At 42.6% G+C, this 18,161-nt stretch overlaps 1 protein-coding gene across 1 annotated transcript in view; it reads right to left on the minus strand.

The window, feature by feature from the left end:
* LOC144761501 (trypsin I-P1-like) overlaps positions 1-13,114 on the minus strand; it is an 82,699-nt gene extending 69,585 nt beyond the window's left edge. The window contains exons 1-2 of the mRNA XM_078646830.1: positions 13,069-13,114; positions 9,969-10,146 (exon numbers count right to left, since the gene is read on the minus strand). Coding sequence (XP_078502956.1) covers positions 9,969-10,146; positions 13,069-13,114 — 224 coding nt within the window. The remainder of the gene's footprint in view (positions 1-9,968; positions 10,147-13,068) is intronic.
* Between the last annotated feature and the right edge of the window lie 5,047 nt (positions 13,115-18,161).

The following is an 18,161-nucleotide window of genomic DNA, read 5'->3' on the forward strand; positions in this document are numbered from 1 at the left end:
ACTTGCCCCATACCTCCCCATCCGCACATTTCCCCCATACTGTATTCCTCATTCTGCAAAAGAACCAACGTACACATTTCTTTTGTGGTCCAATCCTTGTTGTGCCCTTGCATCTGGCGGAGGCTGGGCAGCGAGCGCCGTCTCCATTTGTTATCCCTCCTCTTTGTTAAGCCACCTCACCCAGCCTTGAGGCATCTGAAGGTGAGTGGTCTTACCCACTGCCCTTAGTCCAGCTCTCCCAGCCGTGAGGCATGACAAGGTTAGTGGTCCACATCTGGCACACTGCCCTCCGGTGTGCCTCCTTACCAACCATTATCTGCGTAGTTCTCTGCCACGCCATCTGGGAGGCTTCCGTCTCCCGGCGGCTCAAACCCGACTACGCCCTGTGCCCTTTCACTTGCATCCCACCAATGCCATGGCGCCCCAGAGGTTGCACCAGAAAATTCCCATGCCTTCATTCGTCAGGTGCACACCATCTTTGGCATAGAATTCCGGGTGGCCCGTGTGAATGAGCCCATGCCTGACCGTCGCCAGACCATTTGCCCTGCAGAACTTGCTTACCGTGAGGTTCCGTTTTTTGCAGGATTTTTTCACCTGCCTTCTGCGAGTTTGCCCCGCGCCATTCGTGTCTGCTGATTGCCTCTGACCACCCAATCGCAGAGTTCCTAAATGCCCTGGCCGTTTCCGTGAGTTCCTTCTGTATGTCGTGAAGGGGCGTTTCCTCCCGGGTCTCGCCAAGTCGTTGCCTTCTAGGTGGATGATCAGCACATCCGGGTGCCATGCCGTGTCCGCCCGCAGCTCCCTGAGGGTCGCCGGCAGCTGGTGCCATCTCAATCCCAGTCGGCCAAACCACCAAATGTACGTATCCGCGGGTCCCTCCTTTGCCTTGTGATCCCCTTGCCGCCACCAGGTCTGCATCCAGAATATGAATGAATGCCCCACCACCCATACCAGGCGTGGTCTCCTTCCTATCAAAGCAAGGAAAACAAGTCACTCCCAGTTCTACACGTTGCAGGCAACCACCCTTTCCCGATTTGATCTGTCTTGTGGTTCAGAGTAGCTGGGGTCTCACATATGTTTTGTAGGCCCGTGACCTCCATCTCCCTATTGCCTGAATTCCTGGTTCTGTCATCCCGTGCAGTGATGCCAACGTGGCTGCTCCTATCCCGAAGAAGTGGGACCCGAACGCTGCCGGAGGCAGCCCTGCTTTGCCAAGAGCAAGGCGCATGACTGCCGTGATTTGGAATCTGCTCAATTGTGTTCTGTCCCTGTGTTTTAACAGCGGACCCTCCCCGGCAGGCCGTACCGGCGCAATACCTCTGGTCCTCAATTCATTGAAGTCTTACCATAGCTCCTTTCCCTGCTTGGTCGGTCTCTGACCATCTTAGTAGGATCTCTACCCCCGCCACAGTGGGTGTCACATCGCCTGCCTGTATGCATCGCCTTGCCGGTCCCACCTTTGCTGGTGCTACTAGCTCGCTAAGGCGGAACGCCCCTAAGAAAGTGGTGGAAAACGCTGCCTTAAACAGTAGTAGCTCATATTCTTCTGTTATCACGTCCCCAAGTGTGCTGAGCAGTGAACAAAGCCTTGTGAAATCTATATCTATGGGGTGTCTAGTGTCTTTCCTAGGGCCCTCCTTCCGCCTCCACCCCTTCATGGTGTTGCTCCCCCGCTCCGGCCGTGAACATGGAGCTTACCTGGGGGAGCAGGCCTTATATCGCCCCCTTGGTCATTCTGCCTAGCTGCTGTCTTTTCCACATTCAGGGGTTTGTATGTTGCTTGGGCCCCCATTGGCCGGGGGGGGCAGCGCCCGCCTGTTCGGAGGTCATTGTGGGGGTGGAGGCGAGGCCAGTTTTTGCGCCTTGTGCGTCTGCGTGCCAAAAACTGGCAGCAAGCCGTATTTTCACGGGGGGATGGCGATCGTTGTGGCGCCGGCTCTTGAGCCCCCTTCGTGTGCAGCCTCTGCAAAATTAATTGTGACAGAAAGAGGCAGGAGGCTTGTTCACAGCCACCATCTTTGAGTGATATTCCACAAACAAACAAAAAATCAATTCAAAGGTGGCTGCCACGTCTACATTTGCATGCAGGACAGCAGTCTAGGGAAGATTTGAAGGGAATAGAGACTGCAGTCCAAATCCAAATGTTTTTCTTTTTGTTTCTCCATGAGGAAAACGTGTTCCCCTTGGAGAAAGCCGTTTCTCTTCAACACAAGAAGTGGAGTTATTCATTTACCATTGCCAGGAATCCTTTTGTGAACACCTAGAAAGTGTAAATGAGGAATTTTCAGGAAAAAGCCACTGTGAATAGGCTTCATACTTTTATAGGAAGATTCCTCAGAAACAATTTAAAAAGGATAAGGGTAAGGACATTGTTGGTTAAGCTGGGTGGCTAAAGTGATCTGCTACGTAACCTTGCTACCTCTATCTACCACTGCTGGTAACCCCATGTGGAAAGGCAATGGTTGAATTACTGGTACTAAACCGTGTGAGGGTCTCTAAAATGTTTTACTTATACAAAAATTACAGCAATTTAGGGACATACAGCCTGATTCATGTACGGGCCGTTTTGCGTGGCCCTAATAGCGAATCATAGCGACTCGCTATTGAGGACACGCAAAACGGCATTCATGAAGGAATTGCTAAATCAATAGCGATTCCTACATGTTCTCTATTTGCGAGTAGCAATTTGCTACTCGCAAAAAAAGGAATAACTCCCCATTCATTCCTATGGGCCAAAAGGCCCATAGGAATGAATGGGGAGTATCCCTTATTTGCGAGTAGCAATTTGCTACTCGCAAATCAGATAGCGATTTTAAGGGTGCCAGGGGTGTCCAAAGGACACCCTGTAGCACCCCTAAAAGGCACATTTGAACAGGTGTTGCGCACACACATGTCCAAAGGACATGTGTGTGTGCAACATGCAACTTAGAAAAATGCTTTTAAAAGCATTTTTCTATGTTTTTGCTATTTACCGAGAGGTCTGACCTCTCGGTAAATAGCGGCCCAATTTTGCTAAATCGCAATTTTTGCAAGTGTCATGAATAGCATTTAAGGAATCTCTAATAGAGATTCCTTAAATGCTAATCCTCGCATATTTGCTAATTCCTCATTAGCGATTTTTGCATTTGGGATTGTGAATCCCAAATGCCAAAATTGCACTCGCAAAAGGCAAGATTCTGAGAATCTTGCCCTTTGCGAGTGCAATTTTGCTTCATGAATCAGGCTGTTAATGATCATCGGAAATTCCATAAACAGTCGATTGAGCTTTGCAGCTAGTTTTGGTGATTTTAGTGGCATGGCACATAGGGCAAAACAACTATTGAATGGTTCTCCTGGAGATCTGCTTGCTCTCTTGAAATCAGATGGTTGTTTTAGTATAGGAGTCACCAACCAGTAGCTCTGGAGCTACTGGTAGATTGCCAGGACCCAGAAACACAGTCTAGCACAATATGTAATTTACAGGGTCTAGCTGCATTGAATAAGGCAGCAGTACACATCTCAGGACCCTTATAGTGGCAGCCAGACAAACTAATGGCAGGGCCATATGCTTGACCACAAAAACATACTGTAACAACCTGCAGGGCTTGCATACTGGCCACCTGTATCTACTCTCAGATTTGAAAAGTCACATGGAGATTTGTCACTTGGAAAGGCTAACTTTATCAGTCGTGCAGTGTATTTAAAGAGGATGAGATGCCCTTGGAGTGTTTTATCCAAAATGAGATGAGCATATTTGTTAGAAAAATGTGTACTTGGAGAAAGTGATATGATGATGTTTGAAAACAAAATGATTGAAAATCCAAAATATTTTTAAAGCTGCTCTTTAAATGATAAATGATGATGTGTTTGGGAGATTTATGGCTGTTAGTACTTCCTTTGTACCAGGGATGGGAAACAGCAAATGCATGTAGTCTAAGCCATGCATGCCACTACAACGAAAGCTTTACAATACATGCATCTTTACCACACATGCCTTTAGCACACATCTTGTTACCATGGCCTGCCTTTACAATGCATCCCATTACCATGGAAAACGTAAGTATAGAGGTAAGTGTATTATATATGTAAGTATTAAGGTAAGTGTATCATATATATATATATATATATATATATATATATATATATATATATATATATATATATATATATATATATATATATCAGGCAGAAGGAAGTCTCGCAGCAGTCACGCAGCGTCACAGACGAGGCAAACCCAGGTAATGGTGCTTAGATTTTTATTTCGCTCTCCACCACACCACCACTACGCGTTTCGGCCAAACAAGGCTTTGATCACATATATTTTCTCCATCCAATGTGTGTAGATGACATGCAGCCTAATCACCCCAGGTGCTTGTCGGACGCCCACTCTCGGGCGTATAAGAATGCGAACAACTTCCGTAACAAGCATTCAATTACAGAGCGGCACTCCAAGCAGTGTTGTAGTTTTTGAAATAGCACAGCAGAAAAATCTTGTACAACGTCAGATGCGCAAATTTGCGTGTGTGTATTAGGGTACATTTTAGGGTGGCTATGGGATTTTGGGTGGCAAGGGAATTTTTAGGGTTTAAGGTGGATATGGGTTTAAGGGGTTCCCCTTCCAACTGTTACAGTTCTCCACACACCCCCAGCCTCTCAAGTGAATGCAGTATCTCAATCATCTGTCCCATGTAACTTTACAGAATTGCATAGCTACATAACCACCTCACATCAACTCAGCTCTTTTCACCAATATATATGCTCACCTACCCCCAGTAAAAGAGCTCCAACAAGACACCGCTGTGCCATCACAACGCAAATTTGACAACGCAAGTCGTTACCACGACTTGCACTGGAGGGCGTTCTAGACTAAGGAATAGTAGATGTACTATTCCAACACCTTCCCTACTGTACGTAGGCTGGAGTTGGAATAATAAATCATACTATTCCTAAGTCCAGCACCCTACAGCGCAAGTCGTGGTAACGACTTGCGTTGTAAAAGCTGCGTTGTGATGTACCGTAATCATTTTGATCGCGTGGTAACATCATACATCCGAGCCTGTGGTACCATTGAAATAGCAGTAGAGTATCCTTTTTCTTCTAGTGGAAACCTATAGTTAATATGCCTGCCACTGGCACTGGAGCATCATATGGCAATCATTTTTAGGTATCATTTAAAGTTCAATGGTCTCAAGCTAAGCCTCATACCTTTCAGAGTATTTCATTTTACTTACAGAGTTTTTTATATAGAGCGAACTTGACCTGAATCGGGTATCAGAGCACTTTACATAGCACCAGTTGCATTACATGAGGTTACATGAATTTTTGTTAGGCACGGGGAGATTAAGTGATTTGCCCAGAATCACAGATTGTTGCGCGTCCTCGCCGAGACTTGAACCCAGTTCAACAGATTCGAGGTCGACCGCCCTAGCCGTCAGGCAAACTACTCTCCCCAGGAGTAAAGGTAATTGAGCACCCCGAAATATCCTATAGTAAGGTAGAGACTCTATCCCTCAAGGGGTGAACCAGCAGCCATGACCATTAAAATGTGCATCTCATCATCTTCATCCTTATAGCCCCTCCAACAGTTAGCATCTGCATAATGGAACATTTGATGTAGGAGTGAGGGAGTATAGTGCCAGCCATTGCACGTTTTGTGCTGGATCTCCCTGCCTAAAACATACTTGATGGAGGAGTGCATGTCTCTTCCTAGCCATTCCCACTGTGATATTTGTATGCCTATAGCTCTATCTCATTTCTTGTTATGTGGCAATGCTCAGGGGACCTCCTGCCAAAGCATCACACAATATATAATAGATATGGTACCTTTAGTGTCTACCAGTCTAGTGAAAAGCAACTCAAGTGTGCTTTTGTCTCTAAAAATGACATGTGGGGTGTAGTAGTCATGATCTTCTGTCTGAGTTACACATAGAGTATTAGTTAGGTCTTAGAGACGGGAAATTCAGTTTTACATTATAGATATGTTTTAGGTATAGAGGAATCAGGTGTATCAGATATCATCCTGAAAACCCCCTCTCTTCACTTCCAAAGTGCTTGGCCCTCTGCAGCTGGGGTGAAGTCATTATTAAAGTGAGTGGGAGCATCGGGGGATGGGTATGACAATATGCCGTGTGCATCCATAAAGGTGTCTCACATCCGCAAATGCCGTACCCACCAGGGTTCTCAAGTAGGCATTTAAGAGCCTAAGTTTAATATCTAACAAGACCAGGTCCCAAAAGGTAGTATTGACAATAGTATGATCAGTGTGCCTTCAATTTTTCTCAAACTCCACCATAGACCCCTCCGATGATATTTTCAGTTGGGGTACTGCATAATACAAGGAGATGTTAGGCAATACCAGCTGGCCCACTTCTCTACTTCACATTGGGTGCCATACCCTGCCATACAAACCACACTAGTTGCTGTTGAATCTGTTGTAATATCCTCTCCACCCTTACCGGAAGGGCCTGGAACAGGTACAACAAGTGCCGGAGAACATTGACATAAATACTTCTCACCTACGATATTCTGGTATATAGAGTAGGTGTGATCTTGAAAAGAGAGAGCGTACAGCTCTCTTAGTTTTTTCAAAACCTGTTTTCTTTCCAAAAAGTAATAGAACTTGATCAGGATATCTCTCTGTTGCAGTTGTCCAGATTTTTCAGGGCCAGCCCTATGGATGCTATGCAGGCATATTTGACTATGACTTTCACCCAGTGTTTTCGAGAACATGGCAGTCACAAATGCATCTAAGTTGAAGTAATAACCTCTTCAATCAGGCTGTGAATCCTCAAATCTTCCCTTGAAGGACGACCTTCCTGGCACTAGAGCTTATCCAACTCTGACCTAAGCTTTTGATCCCCAACACTAGCTCCCGCAAAGTGTCCAGTCTAGCGGTGGCATCCAGAATGCATTGCCTCACAGAATCTTAATCCATGTGTAAGTTATGTATTTTTGAGCGTAGGCAGCTCTCATGTTAGACATACTTTTGTTGAAGTTGTGATGTAGTTTGTCCCGTAATTCCACCTTGAATGTGTTGAGGCTCTCCAACAAATCTTTCTTAGTTAAAGCCATGGTATTTGCACTAGTGAGTGTTTCATGAGTTACAGGATAGACCACTTCTGTAACATGAAATCCCAGCAAACGATACATCCCATTAGAGGCAAACCACAGGCTCCATCGTATTCATAGGGGTTTCACCTGGGCCCCTGCTGAGAAGTCCTCCCATATGTACAGATTAGAGTATATTTCTTGGAAGAGAACTGGAAAACTATGGTGCTTGTCAACCTAAGGAGATGATCGAATCTGGCTGGCACAAGTTGAGCTTCTCTCATGTTCTAGCACCCTTCAAACTAAAAGTATGCATGGATTGTCGCAAACTAACAAAACTCCCATGTAAACACAAGGTGCCAGATGTACGACCAGGAAAATTGCGCATCGCAATTTGCGAGGCGCAATTTGCGAGGAGCAATTTCCGATGTACAACAGTGTATTTCACACTGTTTGCGATTCTCGATGGGGTCGCAAATTGTGAGGCTTATTAATATTAATGAACCTCTCGCAATTTGCAAGCCCATTGGGAGTGACAGCCCTCCCACAGATGTTAACCTGCTGGACTCAGCACACCACCATGTCTGGGGCTGCTTTGTAAAAAAGCTGCTTTTTTCTTTTTTAAATGCGGCCCGTTTCCTTTAAAGGAAAACGGGATGCATTTAAAAAAGAAAAATTAAACCTTTCAGTTTCATTTTTTTAAGGGCAGGCAGTGCTCTCTGGGACCACTGCCTGCTCTTAAAAAAGTATTTTCCAACATACTCACAAAGGGACCCCTTCACCCTTTGCGAGAGGTTTACCACCTACTTGAAATAGGTGGTAAACTGTGAGTGTTTTGCGGCCGCAAATGCGGTTGCCAAACACTAGTACATAACATGTTGACTCGCTATTAGGAAGGGACGCCACTTCCCAATAGCGAGAGTCGCAAATGCTATTTTGCGAGTCAGCGAATCACAAAATAGCATTTGTACATACTATTGCCCTTTTTTTGCGGCTGCAAACGAGAGGTTCTCCCGTTTGCAGCCGCAAAAAAGGGTCATACATCTGGCCCAAAATCTAGTATCAATGGGGACGCCACATTCTTCCACATTTGCCTGGAATTAAACAAACATTTTTGCAAAAACGGTGGTGGAGGCACAGCAAATTTTAGGGCTACAGGTCGACCCACAGCCCGATGAAGAGAAGAGCCGAAAAATAATGCACAGGGTAGGCAATGGCAAATGGTGCATAGCAGGAAAGAGAACAAAATGGCACTGATAAAAAGAGATTGAGGCAGCTAAAAAGGAGGCTGGCTGTTTGGGAGGTGGGAAGGCTTTGGAACCCACCGTGTAAATATGGAGGCAGTCGAAGATCCGTAGACTGAGAAGTCCCTCAACCTACATATGATAGGGAAGAAAATAATGCCCCCAGGGAGCATATTGAGAATGGCACTGATGAGGAAGGGGGGCCGGAGGGTAAGGGAGGAACTCGATAACCATGATGGAGAATTATATGGGTGCCTATTGGTAGGATAGGAGGGGAGAGAGGATAAAAAGGAAGGGGGGCTTTCTAATAGGGGATTTGTTTACCCACACAAGAGGTAAGAGGCATTTTGAAACACAGGGAATAAGAAAGGAGTTTCAGGGAGAACACTCGCACTGGGTGGACTATGTCGTAGGGGGTCTATCAGATACCCTAAGGGCGGCGTAAAAGATATGTGGGGGCGGGGAGAATGGAAACAAAAGACACAGTTGCCAGACTGAATAGTAGCATAGCTCGTTTAAGAGGTATTGTAACCCCATGGTTTGTATTATAAGTCTCAGACAAAAAAGCCTTAATGCACCATCAACATGAAAATCTATACTTAGTGTACTTAGGAACTCTCAAGGTGAAATCTGACTTATTAAAGCAGAGTAAAACACCTATCGAAGACTAGCAGTTAGTTTGCACTGACAGACTGCTGTGGGACAGGGCATCACATAAGATAGTCTTCTAGAATCAATTACTCTTTTTATATTTTTCTTTCTTATTGAGCACATATATATCTATGTGAGATTTGTACTACTAAAAATATGCCTGTCAAACACTAATATGAATTGTTGGTCCGGGTGAGGTTCAAGGCAGTGGAGCAGCCATCATTCTTTGAAGAAATTCATATTGAAAACATCTCATTTCTGAGTTTGCAAACATGTGGTCAATATATTTGAATTAGGATCTCCATTATGTGGCCTTGCTTCTATTTTGGTTCGTGACAGGAATTGCTGGTTGCCATTATTGACAGCTGTCGGTTGTGCAGTCATATCATGCTGTGTTATTAGGACTGATTGTAGTCCACAACGAGTACCCTCTGTCCCCAAAATACTACTGCACCTTGTAGAGGGTTAGCTGAGGCAGGGACAGAGAGGACTCATAAGCTCTATTTTTGTAGGAGGGGGGGTCAGTATTCCATCTTTCTAGCTCAGCTCAGGTGCTGAACCTTTGGTGGGGAGGTGGGAGTTAGATGAAGTTGGAGTCGTGATTTGTCTCACAGCCCAGATTTCTAAATTACTAAAGTTCAGTGGTTATTGGAGATTGTTTAATATTATATAATTGTATATGTTTCCTTTTTGTTTAAGATTTTTAATTAATTTGGTGGTTGTACTTATAACTTCGACATAATGATAATGGACAGTTTGTTGCACATCTAGAGTATGCCACACAATGTAAGTCTGTACAAAATATAACACAACTCCAAATACATTTTATTCAATCACAGTAATAACCAAGCAATGCAATTGACTTAAATACTGGCTCCTTTTACCATCTTCGGGCCACGAACGAGCTTTAATAATTGCTACATTTCAGAAACTATGTTAATGGAAACATGTGACAGATAGATGGTTTTTACTTCTTCTTTTAAACATACTAAGACACTGTCTATTTCATCAAATAAGAGGATTGAACAGAAGAAGAAAGACACTCACCGGCCCATACAATGTGCTGCTGATATAATCCAATTCGGATTGATCAGGGATCCCCCACAAATGCTGCTCCCTTTCTTTGTCTGAAACTTCAGGAAGACCTGCCAAGGTTTACTTTTTCGTGGACAGTTGTAGCCATTGACAATATTATTGATATCTTCGACCTTTGTCGGGTAGGCAGCTGTAAAATGCAAATTAAGAGAAATTGAAATGACATGGGACAGCTGATCTCAAGAGTCTCATTTATATATTTTTTAATTGCATTTAGGTTCAACTTAAGTGAGTAAAAATGTGCCATTTATGGGTGATTCGTGGAATCAGAATTTCCAAACATTAACTTCCCACAAGTAAGCTATGGATGAAGAATATAAGCAAGAATCATCTTGCGATGGATGTACCCAACATGAGCGTTTCGTGGCGATGGTTGGTAGTAAATGTTAGGGAAGTGACAGTCACCTACAAAGTCTTACTTTGGGAGCATTTAAATACTTTACCCATAACATTTTACACCCAATTTGAGCAATTAATTCACAATCAAAATTCATAGTTAAAAACACAGCTAAGCCACCAAATTTACTGGTCATTAAATAGGAGACCTTCCACTACCTTTGAAAATATTTTCCAGAAGAAAAAAATTAAAGTGTTTTTTCATTTAATTTCTAACCACTGCCCAGTGGTTGTTCTGTGTGCGAAAATTCTTCTGATTTATGGTTAGGTATTCATTTTGACATTTACAATTTTTAAAAATCCCTAATAAATATTAACTTTCTAAAAAAAAGACTCAGGAGTAAGACCAATACCCTTCAAGTTGCTACTTTCTTCCAGAGTCAGGTTTGAAGGATTACACCTGAAGTTACAATTCTCAGTAAGATGCTACAACACCCCTTCCGGTGTCCTACCTCCTTATTATCTGAAATTTCCAATTACAAAAGCCCGAATATACTGTGGGTATAGGCATCAATTAGGCACAGGTGCAGGTTTACTTCAAGTACCACCATTTATCATTCCACAACTGAGCTCAAAGTCTCTGTACCCCTACATTAATTTGTGTGACAAAGTTGCAAGTCCATGTGGCAGACTTGTGTACAGGTTTAGTGTCTCCTCCCAGTTGAAGACTAAGCCCTGTTTTTATCTGCTGGTTGGCATTGCAGTTTTAGCAGTACAGCAGTTACTGTTCACACATATAACCTCATAGTGGTGTATTCTTTTTCTCTGTGGCCCCAGCACTGGAACAGGGACTGGTGAAAGTAGTTGGCATCGTTGAACTGTTCAGCAGCACACACCTTCGGCAAAGGTGGATTCCTTGGCCAAGTGCAGATGTAATCAAGTTTAGCAGTTGGAGGCTCCAGGCCGCGTCTTCTGTGATGTCATGTCTTCAGCAGTTGTGGCTTCTGGGCTAATTATTACTCCCCACTTTGCCTGTAGCTCAGCTCCTCTTCCTGACATCAGCAGGGGCAGCACCTGTCTTTCCGGCACTTGGCAGTTGCAAGACAACACAGTGATAGTTTCTGGGCATTTCTTTCTGGACAGTAACCCCCTCCTACAAGGCTAGACACACTCCTTCCTTCAGCGAGCAGGCAGGCTTCCAAGTACTTTTGGCAGAGCCCTAACAACAAAAGGTATCCCAAACCTTAATAAGAAGGTTCTTCATGGAATCCTGACTGTCCAAAAGGTATCTCTTTTTTAGGACACAGGACCCTAAGCCGCCAGCCGTGGCATGCTTCATCATTGGGTCTTGTCTTCATCCAGAAAAGGCAGCATGCTTGTTTGAACGGGCTCCTCATGGAAAAGCTCTTGTGGAGATCATTTCTTTTTAAAGACCAGGATATTGTAAATCCTGGAATCCAGAATATTATGAAGCTGCAATTATCTAGTGGACGGTCAGATACATTTTAATAAGCTAGCCACTTGTACCATTAAAAAACAAGAATTAGATATTGGGGAATCTAATCCATTCACCACATCTTCTGGTCAACTGTCAAGCCAGAAGATGTTACTGGTTTTCTTCAGGACCTTAGAATCCCTGTCACTGCTCCTACTCTCCGTGTAATGGTTGTTGAGCACCCTCTATCAATGGGCAGTGTGCCCCAGAGAGGAAAAGTGGCAGTTCCCCCCTGTAGTCATTTAATTATCAACAAGTGGTACTGGCAGTCCCACCTAAGTGCTTCTTCCCCTTTTGCATATTGAACAGTGCTAATCAGTCCACTATGTTATGTTTGTTTTGCCCACAAAGGAACGGCATGTGACGTGATGTGCATGTATGATGCAGCCGCACCGTGCCTCACTGGTCAATTTCTAGGTAATCATTTTTTGACCCACCATTGCTCCTAGCACATTAGGGTGCATTATTCCTGTCATGCTGGGAAACCCTTTTTGGGTAGTTGTTGCGCCTTATAAATTCAATTATAACAATAATAATAATAATAATAATAATAATGGAGATTTGATATGATTTACCATTCCTTATTGCGGATTTCCTTTAATGAATTTCAAAGATGTATTACCAACACTACACTGATCTAGTTATCATTCACCATACCGGTAGTTTTAATAATATAATACCACTACTCAATGTTCAAGCCAACAGCTGTCTAAAAGCAAATGTGTGCGTCCTCTGCCTGACGTTCCATGAAAACGAGATCAAGGAAACAAAACCTACTACTAATTCATGAGGTTATTGACACAAAATATGTTGCCTCCCTAAAATAACAGCCTGTCCAGAACAATAGATTCTAATTTGGTGAGTTTTTTCGCCACAGGTCGACCATCTATGCTCGCTAGCTATGATCTTGCTCTTCACATCCAGGGGCAAGATGATCTGCCATTTTGGAAAAATCTTAAATGCTTAATTTGTTAAGACAGGGCTTGTTAGTTCACACTCCTCCTGTCAGGTCCACCTGTACAATCTGAAAATGAAGCACACTGCACTTACCCAACACATGATCAAGAAGCAGCAAGGTTGCCAATCAAGTAAATAACTCTACTTCAAACCTAGGAATGTCCCTAACTCCCCTCGCTCTATTGGTTGTCATGGAAGTAACCTGTTTCTCAAGCTTCGTGGCAGTAGAACAGTGCACTGACTCTCTCTCTTGGTTGTTTTTACCTGCATGATGCCAGACTGCCAGAACCAGCAGAAGAAAGAGCTTCATCTCGAGGCTATGGTGCTTGACCAAGTTTCACAACTATTACACCCAGAAAGGAACATTTATATATGTTTCATTTCTGTATGTCCTGCGTCAGAGATTCCTAGAATTTGAGCTAATCGGGCTATTTATTCCGCATCTGAGTCACCTTGTCTTTCAAATTATGACCTGGCAAAGGTAAACCCCTCCACATATAAAGGGAATAATGGTCCCCATTCCAGAGACACAAAGGGAACACAAACACTTAATGTATTAAGAAAGTGTTTACTTTGCAGTAAATACGTGAACAGCAAACAGTCTCAGGTTAGGGTGACATTGAGATCAAGACTACTGTGAGTCTGTGCATACATCTGAAAGATTTTACAGACACACACGCACACACAATCACACACACTATTTTGTAAGTACAAATCACTAGATGTATTTAACATTTTACCAGCCATAAACTCTCTAGTTGACTAATCAGGAGGTTTGTGAATGGTAAAAATCATTTTCCTATTTATAACACCCATTTTACGAGTCAAAAACGTTTTTCAAGCTTGTAAAATAGGTTTAGAAAAGTTTATCAATTTATCATTTAGAAGAGGCGTTCTTTGGACATCCTTTCCAAATACTGAATAACTACCGAATATATCAATGGTTTGTGACTGTAATTCCAGCCACAAACCATTGATAAATGGCTGACTTCCAAGGAGGGGTGGTAATTCATTCGGAAAAGGGAGGGAGTCTACTTGGGCCTTTTTACCCCTTGGAAATTGTAATAGCAGCTTCATGGGATTGGCCATTGGTAAAGGGACCACTGGCAACTTTCACTGAAGTTTTTGAAAACTGAGAACCTTAAGGAAATCAGGGTGCCTAAATGAAAAAGCTTTGAGTTTTCAAATGCAAAGAAAGGCCTGGTGGTCTGCTATCACTTGCAGGCCGCAATCCTTGCCTTTCCATCTCTCTGGCTCAGGCCAAGATTTACTAATATTTTGCAACAGGCTTACCTCATTTTTTTAGCTCAACCAATGTGCAAAATTGGGATTTACAAAGTCATGAAAGTTCTGATTTGCATGGCTTTGCATGGCTTGCATCAAGTAGGCATTATGTGGGTGGCGTATGAACATTTCTGTGCATCATCCATGTATTTTGAAGCAAACCCATATGCAATGATTTGTAAACATGGGTTTGCCCCAAAAGGGTGCACTTACCTTAGGCTTGCGTAATGAAGAGAACTATCTTAATTTTTTCTTGTTTTTCCCCTTTGCATATGTAGCAAACATGTAAACAAGAAATTACCTCAAAGGATAGTGTTTGTTCAGGAAGGTATGCTTTTCCTGCACAAAAACTATCCACACCTCAAAGCAGGCACCATTGCTCAATAATGCAGGGTGCCTTCGTTGGAGCTAAACAGCCACAAGGGCGCAAGTGCACAGAGAGAACAGAACTGCGTCATATATTTGAAAATATGGCACTGTTCTGCTTTCTCCCTTTCATGTAAAACCGTAACTTCACTTGCTATGCTGCATTGCATGCAAGGTTAGTAAATATGCTGCAAGCATGTTACGAACTGACATAGTAGGAATTAGGTCAGGTAAAGAAATAGGATACTGTTTGCAAAAAGTCAGGTCGCAAATTGCGAACACTTTCTGAGACCATTATCTTTGTACTCTATCCCTAAAGTACTTTGGGCCAGAATACACATGGTTTGAGCATTCACAATTATCAAAGCTTTGGTAAATCAGAGGATATCTAAATGCTAGAACTGTTTTTCATAAGTACTAAGCCCATTTTAAAAAGCAAATAGTCGCACCATTACAGGAACTATGCAATACATTGTCAGACCTCTTTCATATTAAAGTGGGCCTAATTCTAAAAGACATTAGCAAAGAGAACTCACTGGAGCAAGGGGAACCCTCTAAAACCATGGATTCACCCTCCAACTCCAGTTCCTAGGTGACCCTACAGCAAGTTGAGCCAGATATGAAGTGGGCCAAATAGACCTGTCAACCGCATGCGTGCGGCCGCTATTTTTGCGCTGCGCGGCCTTTTTCAAAAAGCCGTGTTACATGACGAGCTGAGCTCGTCATGAGCGTGCGAGCGGCACAACTCATGACGAGCTCAGCTCGTCATGAGTGCAGAAGGGGTTAAATAAGGAAGATTTCAGTGTTTTATCAATGCTGATCTCCTCTGGTTCCGTATTAGACCCCGTACTACATAAAATCCCGAAAGATAGAGGGAATTAATTATTCCCAGACGTAAGAAAAATCTGTAACCAATCATTCGTTGCAGGGTTGGTAACAGCAGCTTGAAAGAAACCACTGGTTACTTCCTTACTGAAGAAATAACACGCTGATAAATAGGACCCTAGAAATGTTCGGCCAATCCCTCAGTTCCTTTATCTGGTCAAAATAGTAGAAAAGCACACCAACAAAATGTTGGTAAATTTCTTCTAATCTAATAAATTACTGGACCCTGAACAGACGGGCTTTATAACGGCCAATGTCATGGAATCAGCCTTGATTATGGCAAGAGATGAGCTAAGGAGGCGGGCTGATGGTAGGCAGACTGCAGTTTTGATTTTATTAGATCTGTCAGCAGCATTTGACACTTTCAACCACCGAATCTTACACATTAGATTAAAGAAAATAGGGGTGGAAGGCACTTTCCTATATCTTATCTATCCGAAAGATGGCAAGCTATCTCTCTCCCCCGTTTTGATCAGAATTTAAAGAGTCATTGCATGAAGTGCCACAAGGGTCTACATTAAGCCCTATTCTACTCACTGTGTATCTAGGCCTCATACTAACCCACATCAAATCTTGTGGGTTGTCTTTTATAAATTATGCAGACAAATACCCATTAATTATATCTTGGGAGTTTGATAACAAGAGCAAGTTGGATGATATCCACATCAGAAATGGCAAAGTGGCTCAGCAAAAATACATTCCAATGTAATGGAAGAAAGACAGAGTTCTTGTACTGTCCCCCAGGAAAGGTCCATGCCAACTTTTAAATAATTTTTAACCGTTGACAAAATGTGTGGATCTAATTACAGCTCAATCAGTGAAAAATGTAAGGGTGCAGATCGTTATGAAACTCTCCATGGAGGCTCAGGTTAATAGGATAGTAGCCACCTGGCATGCCTTATGAGAAATATGAGGAAAATTGTCCTCTTGCTTAAGTACCAGCAAGAAAGATGATTGTATAGAGTACAATATTAAATAGGAATGACTATTGCAATGTCCTCCTACTGGAAATCTCAGATTATCTGCTTAAAAGACTCCATAGAACACAGGTAATGGCGGGCAAACTAGCACTTAATAAATCATGGGTGATCCTGCAAAAAAAACACCCTAAAAGAACTTCGCTGGTTGCCAGTAAAAAAGAGAGTGGCATTTTTTAAAAAATGGGCATAGTCCATAAAGCCTTGGTTCAGGACCCAGACTCCTACAAAAAAATTTCACCTACTACAAAACTGGCAAGGAGGCTGATATCAGTGTCAGCTAATCTTGTATGTGTACCGAGGTTTAGGAAAACTAGGGTAGGAGGGGGAACTTTTCAAGTCAAAGCAGCACAATCTTGGAGTAAGCTGCCCATCTCCCTTAGAACAAATAGAGATCTACTTAGTTTTAGGAAGGGCCTAAAAACATGGCTCTTTCCTAAATAAATTAGGTCAGAGTGCGCCTTATTCAAAAGAATAACACTGTTACCCAAGCCTTGATCTTACAGATGAACATTGATAGCACCAAGATGCCTGCCAGGTGGATGTTGAGCTTTACAAATCATTAATATTAATAATTTAATTATTTAAAAAAGTATTTCTAGATTACTAAGTGTGTTTACCAAATACTGAATTGGTATCCATTTCTAAAGGCATGAATCAATTGTTATCAGGGGAAATCCAGTCGCTTAACATTATTTTTATTACGGACACCCCACAGGAGGAGGTAACCCATTTGCAAAAGGTCAGGGGTCTCTTTGGGACTTGTGAATGTAAAAAAAAGGGTTTGTTTAAGAGAAGTTAGTGGTTCGCAAGACCATTGCTTCCTTTTACAAAAAGGTTTCTTTTTTGTTGTTTGTTTAAACGCAATCCTGTTTCCTTTAAGTAAAATGGGCTGCATTTTTTTAAACAGTTTGCATTATTAAAAAGCAATCACAGACATGGTGGTTTGGTGGCCCCCAGCAGGCCAACGTCCTTGTGACGGCAGTGAATTGTAGTGGGTCGCAATATGCAACCTACCTCATTAATATTAATAAGGTAGTACAAATTGGGTCTCCGGTGACTCATTTTCTTGTGACCTGACCTATTAGTACATAGATTGTTTCGGAAAATACCACACTGGTTGCAACAATACTGTTCGCAAATTGAGACCACTATTTTGCGACCAGTGTTTAATACATCTGTCCCAATGTTCCCTCCTGACATTTGCATTTTCTTTTGTTTGAAGTAAAGTATTAAAAGCACCTGAACTCTCCTGCACTTCTCTTTTTCTTTATGTCACCCATGATTTAACAATTTCTCAAAGTTGAAGCAAGGGGTACCAAACTGATCTGATACAGTCACACTTCAGGAAACTAGTAAAAATAAACATTGAACCATAAATCAACATTTGACACTTTTAGCCATGAGGCTAAAAGTGTCAAACATACTGGGGGCTGGATCAAAAACAGGCTGCTGGTAAATATCCCTTGCACTTTCACATTACTGTGTTTTAGCTAATACATATATGCTGCTAAAGTGAAGAAAATGAATGTATATAAGATTATTACTTGCTGCTGAGATTTGAAGATATTTGTTGGGCAAATGTAAAAAAGTACAATTTGGAAATGGTTATGTGATATGATCAGCCCATGCACAGCACATTTCTACCATTTGTTTGCATAACATCAACATGAAGGGTAGTATGGTATCCCATCTGATTCCTCCCAGTAGATGTATACAGATGACACCCAAATACATATTTAGTAGGATGACACTATGGGAGTGACAGTCAGTTCAACATTATGTAATGCCTTGACCTCACGTTCCAGTGGATGAAGTCAAATTTCCATTTACCTAAACAAAGTG

The sequence above is a fragment of the Lissotriton helveticus genome, chromosome 6 (assembly GCF_964261635.1).
Source record: "Lissotriton helveticus chromosome 6, aLisHel1.1, whole genome shotgun sequence".
In the NCBI taxonomy this organism is placed as follows: domain Eukaryota; kingdom Metazoa; phylum Chordata; class Amphibia; order Caudata; family Salamandridae; genus Lissotriton; species Lissotriton helveticus.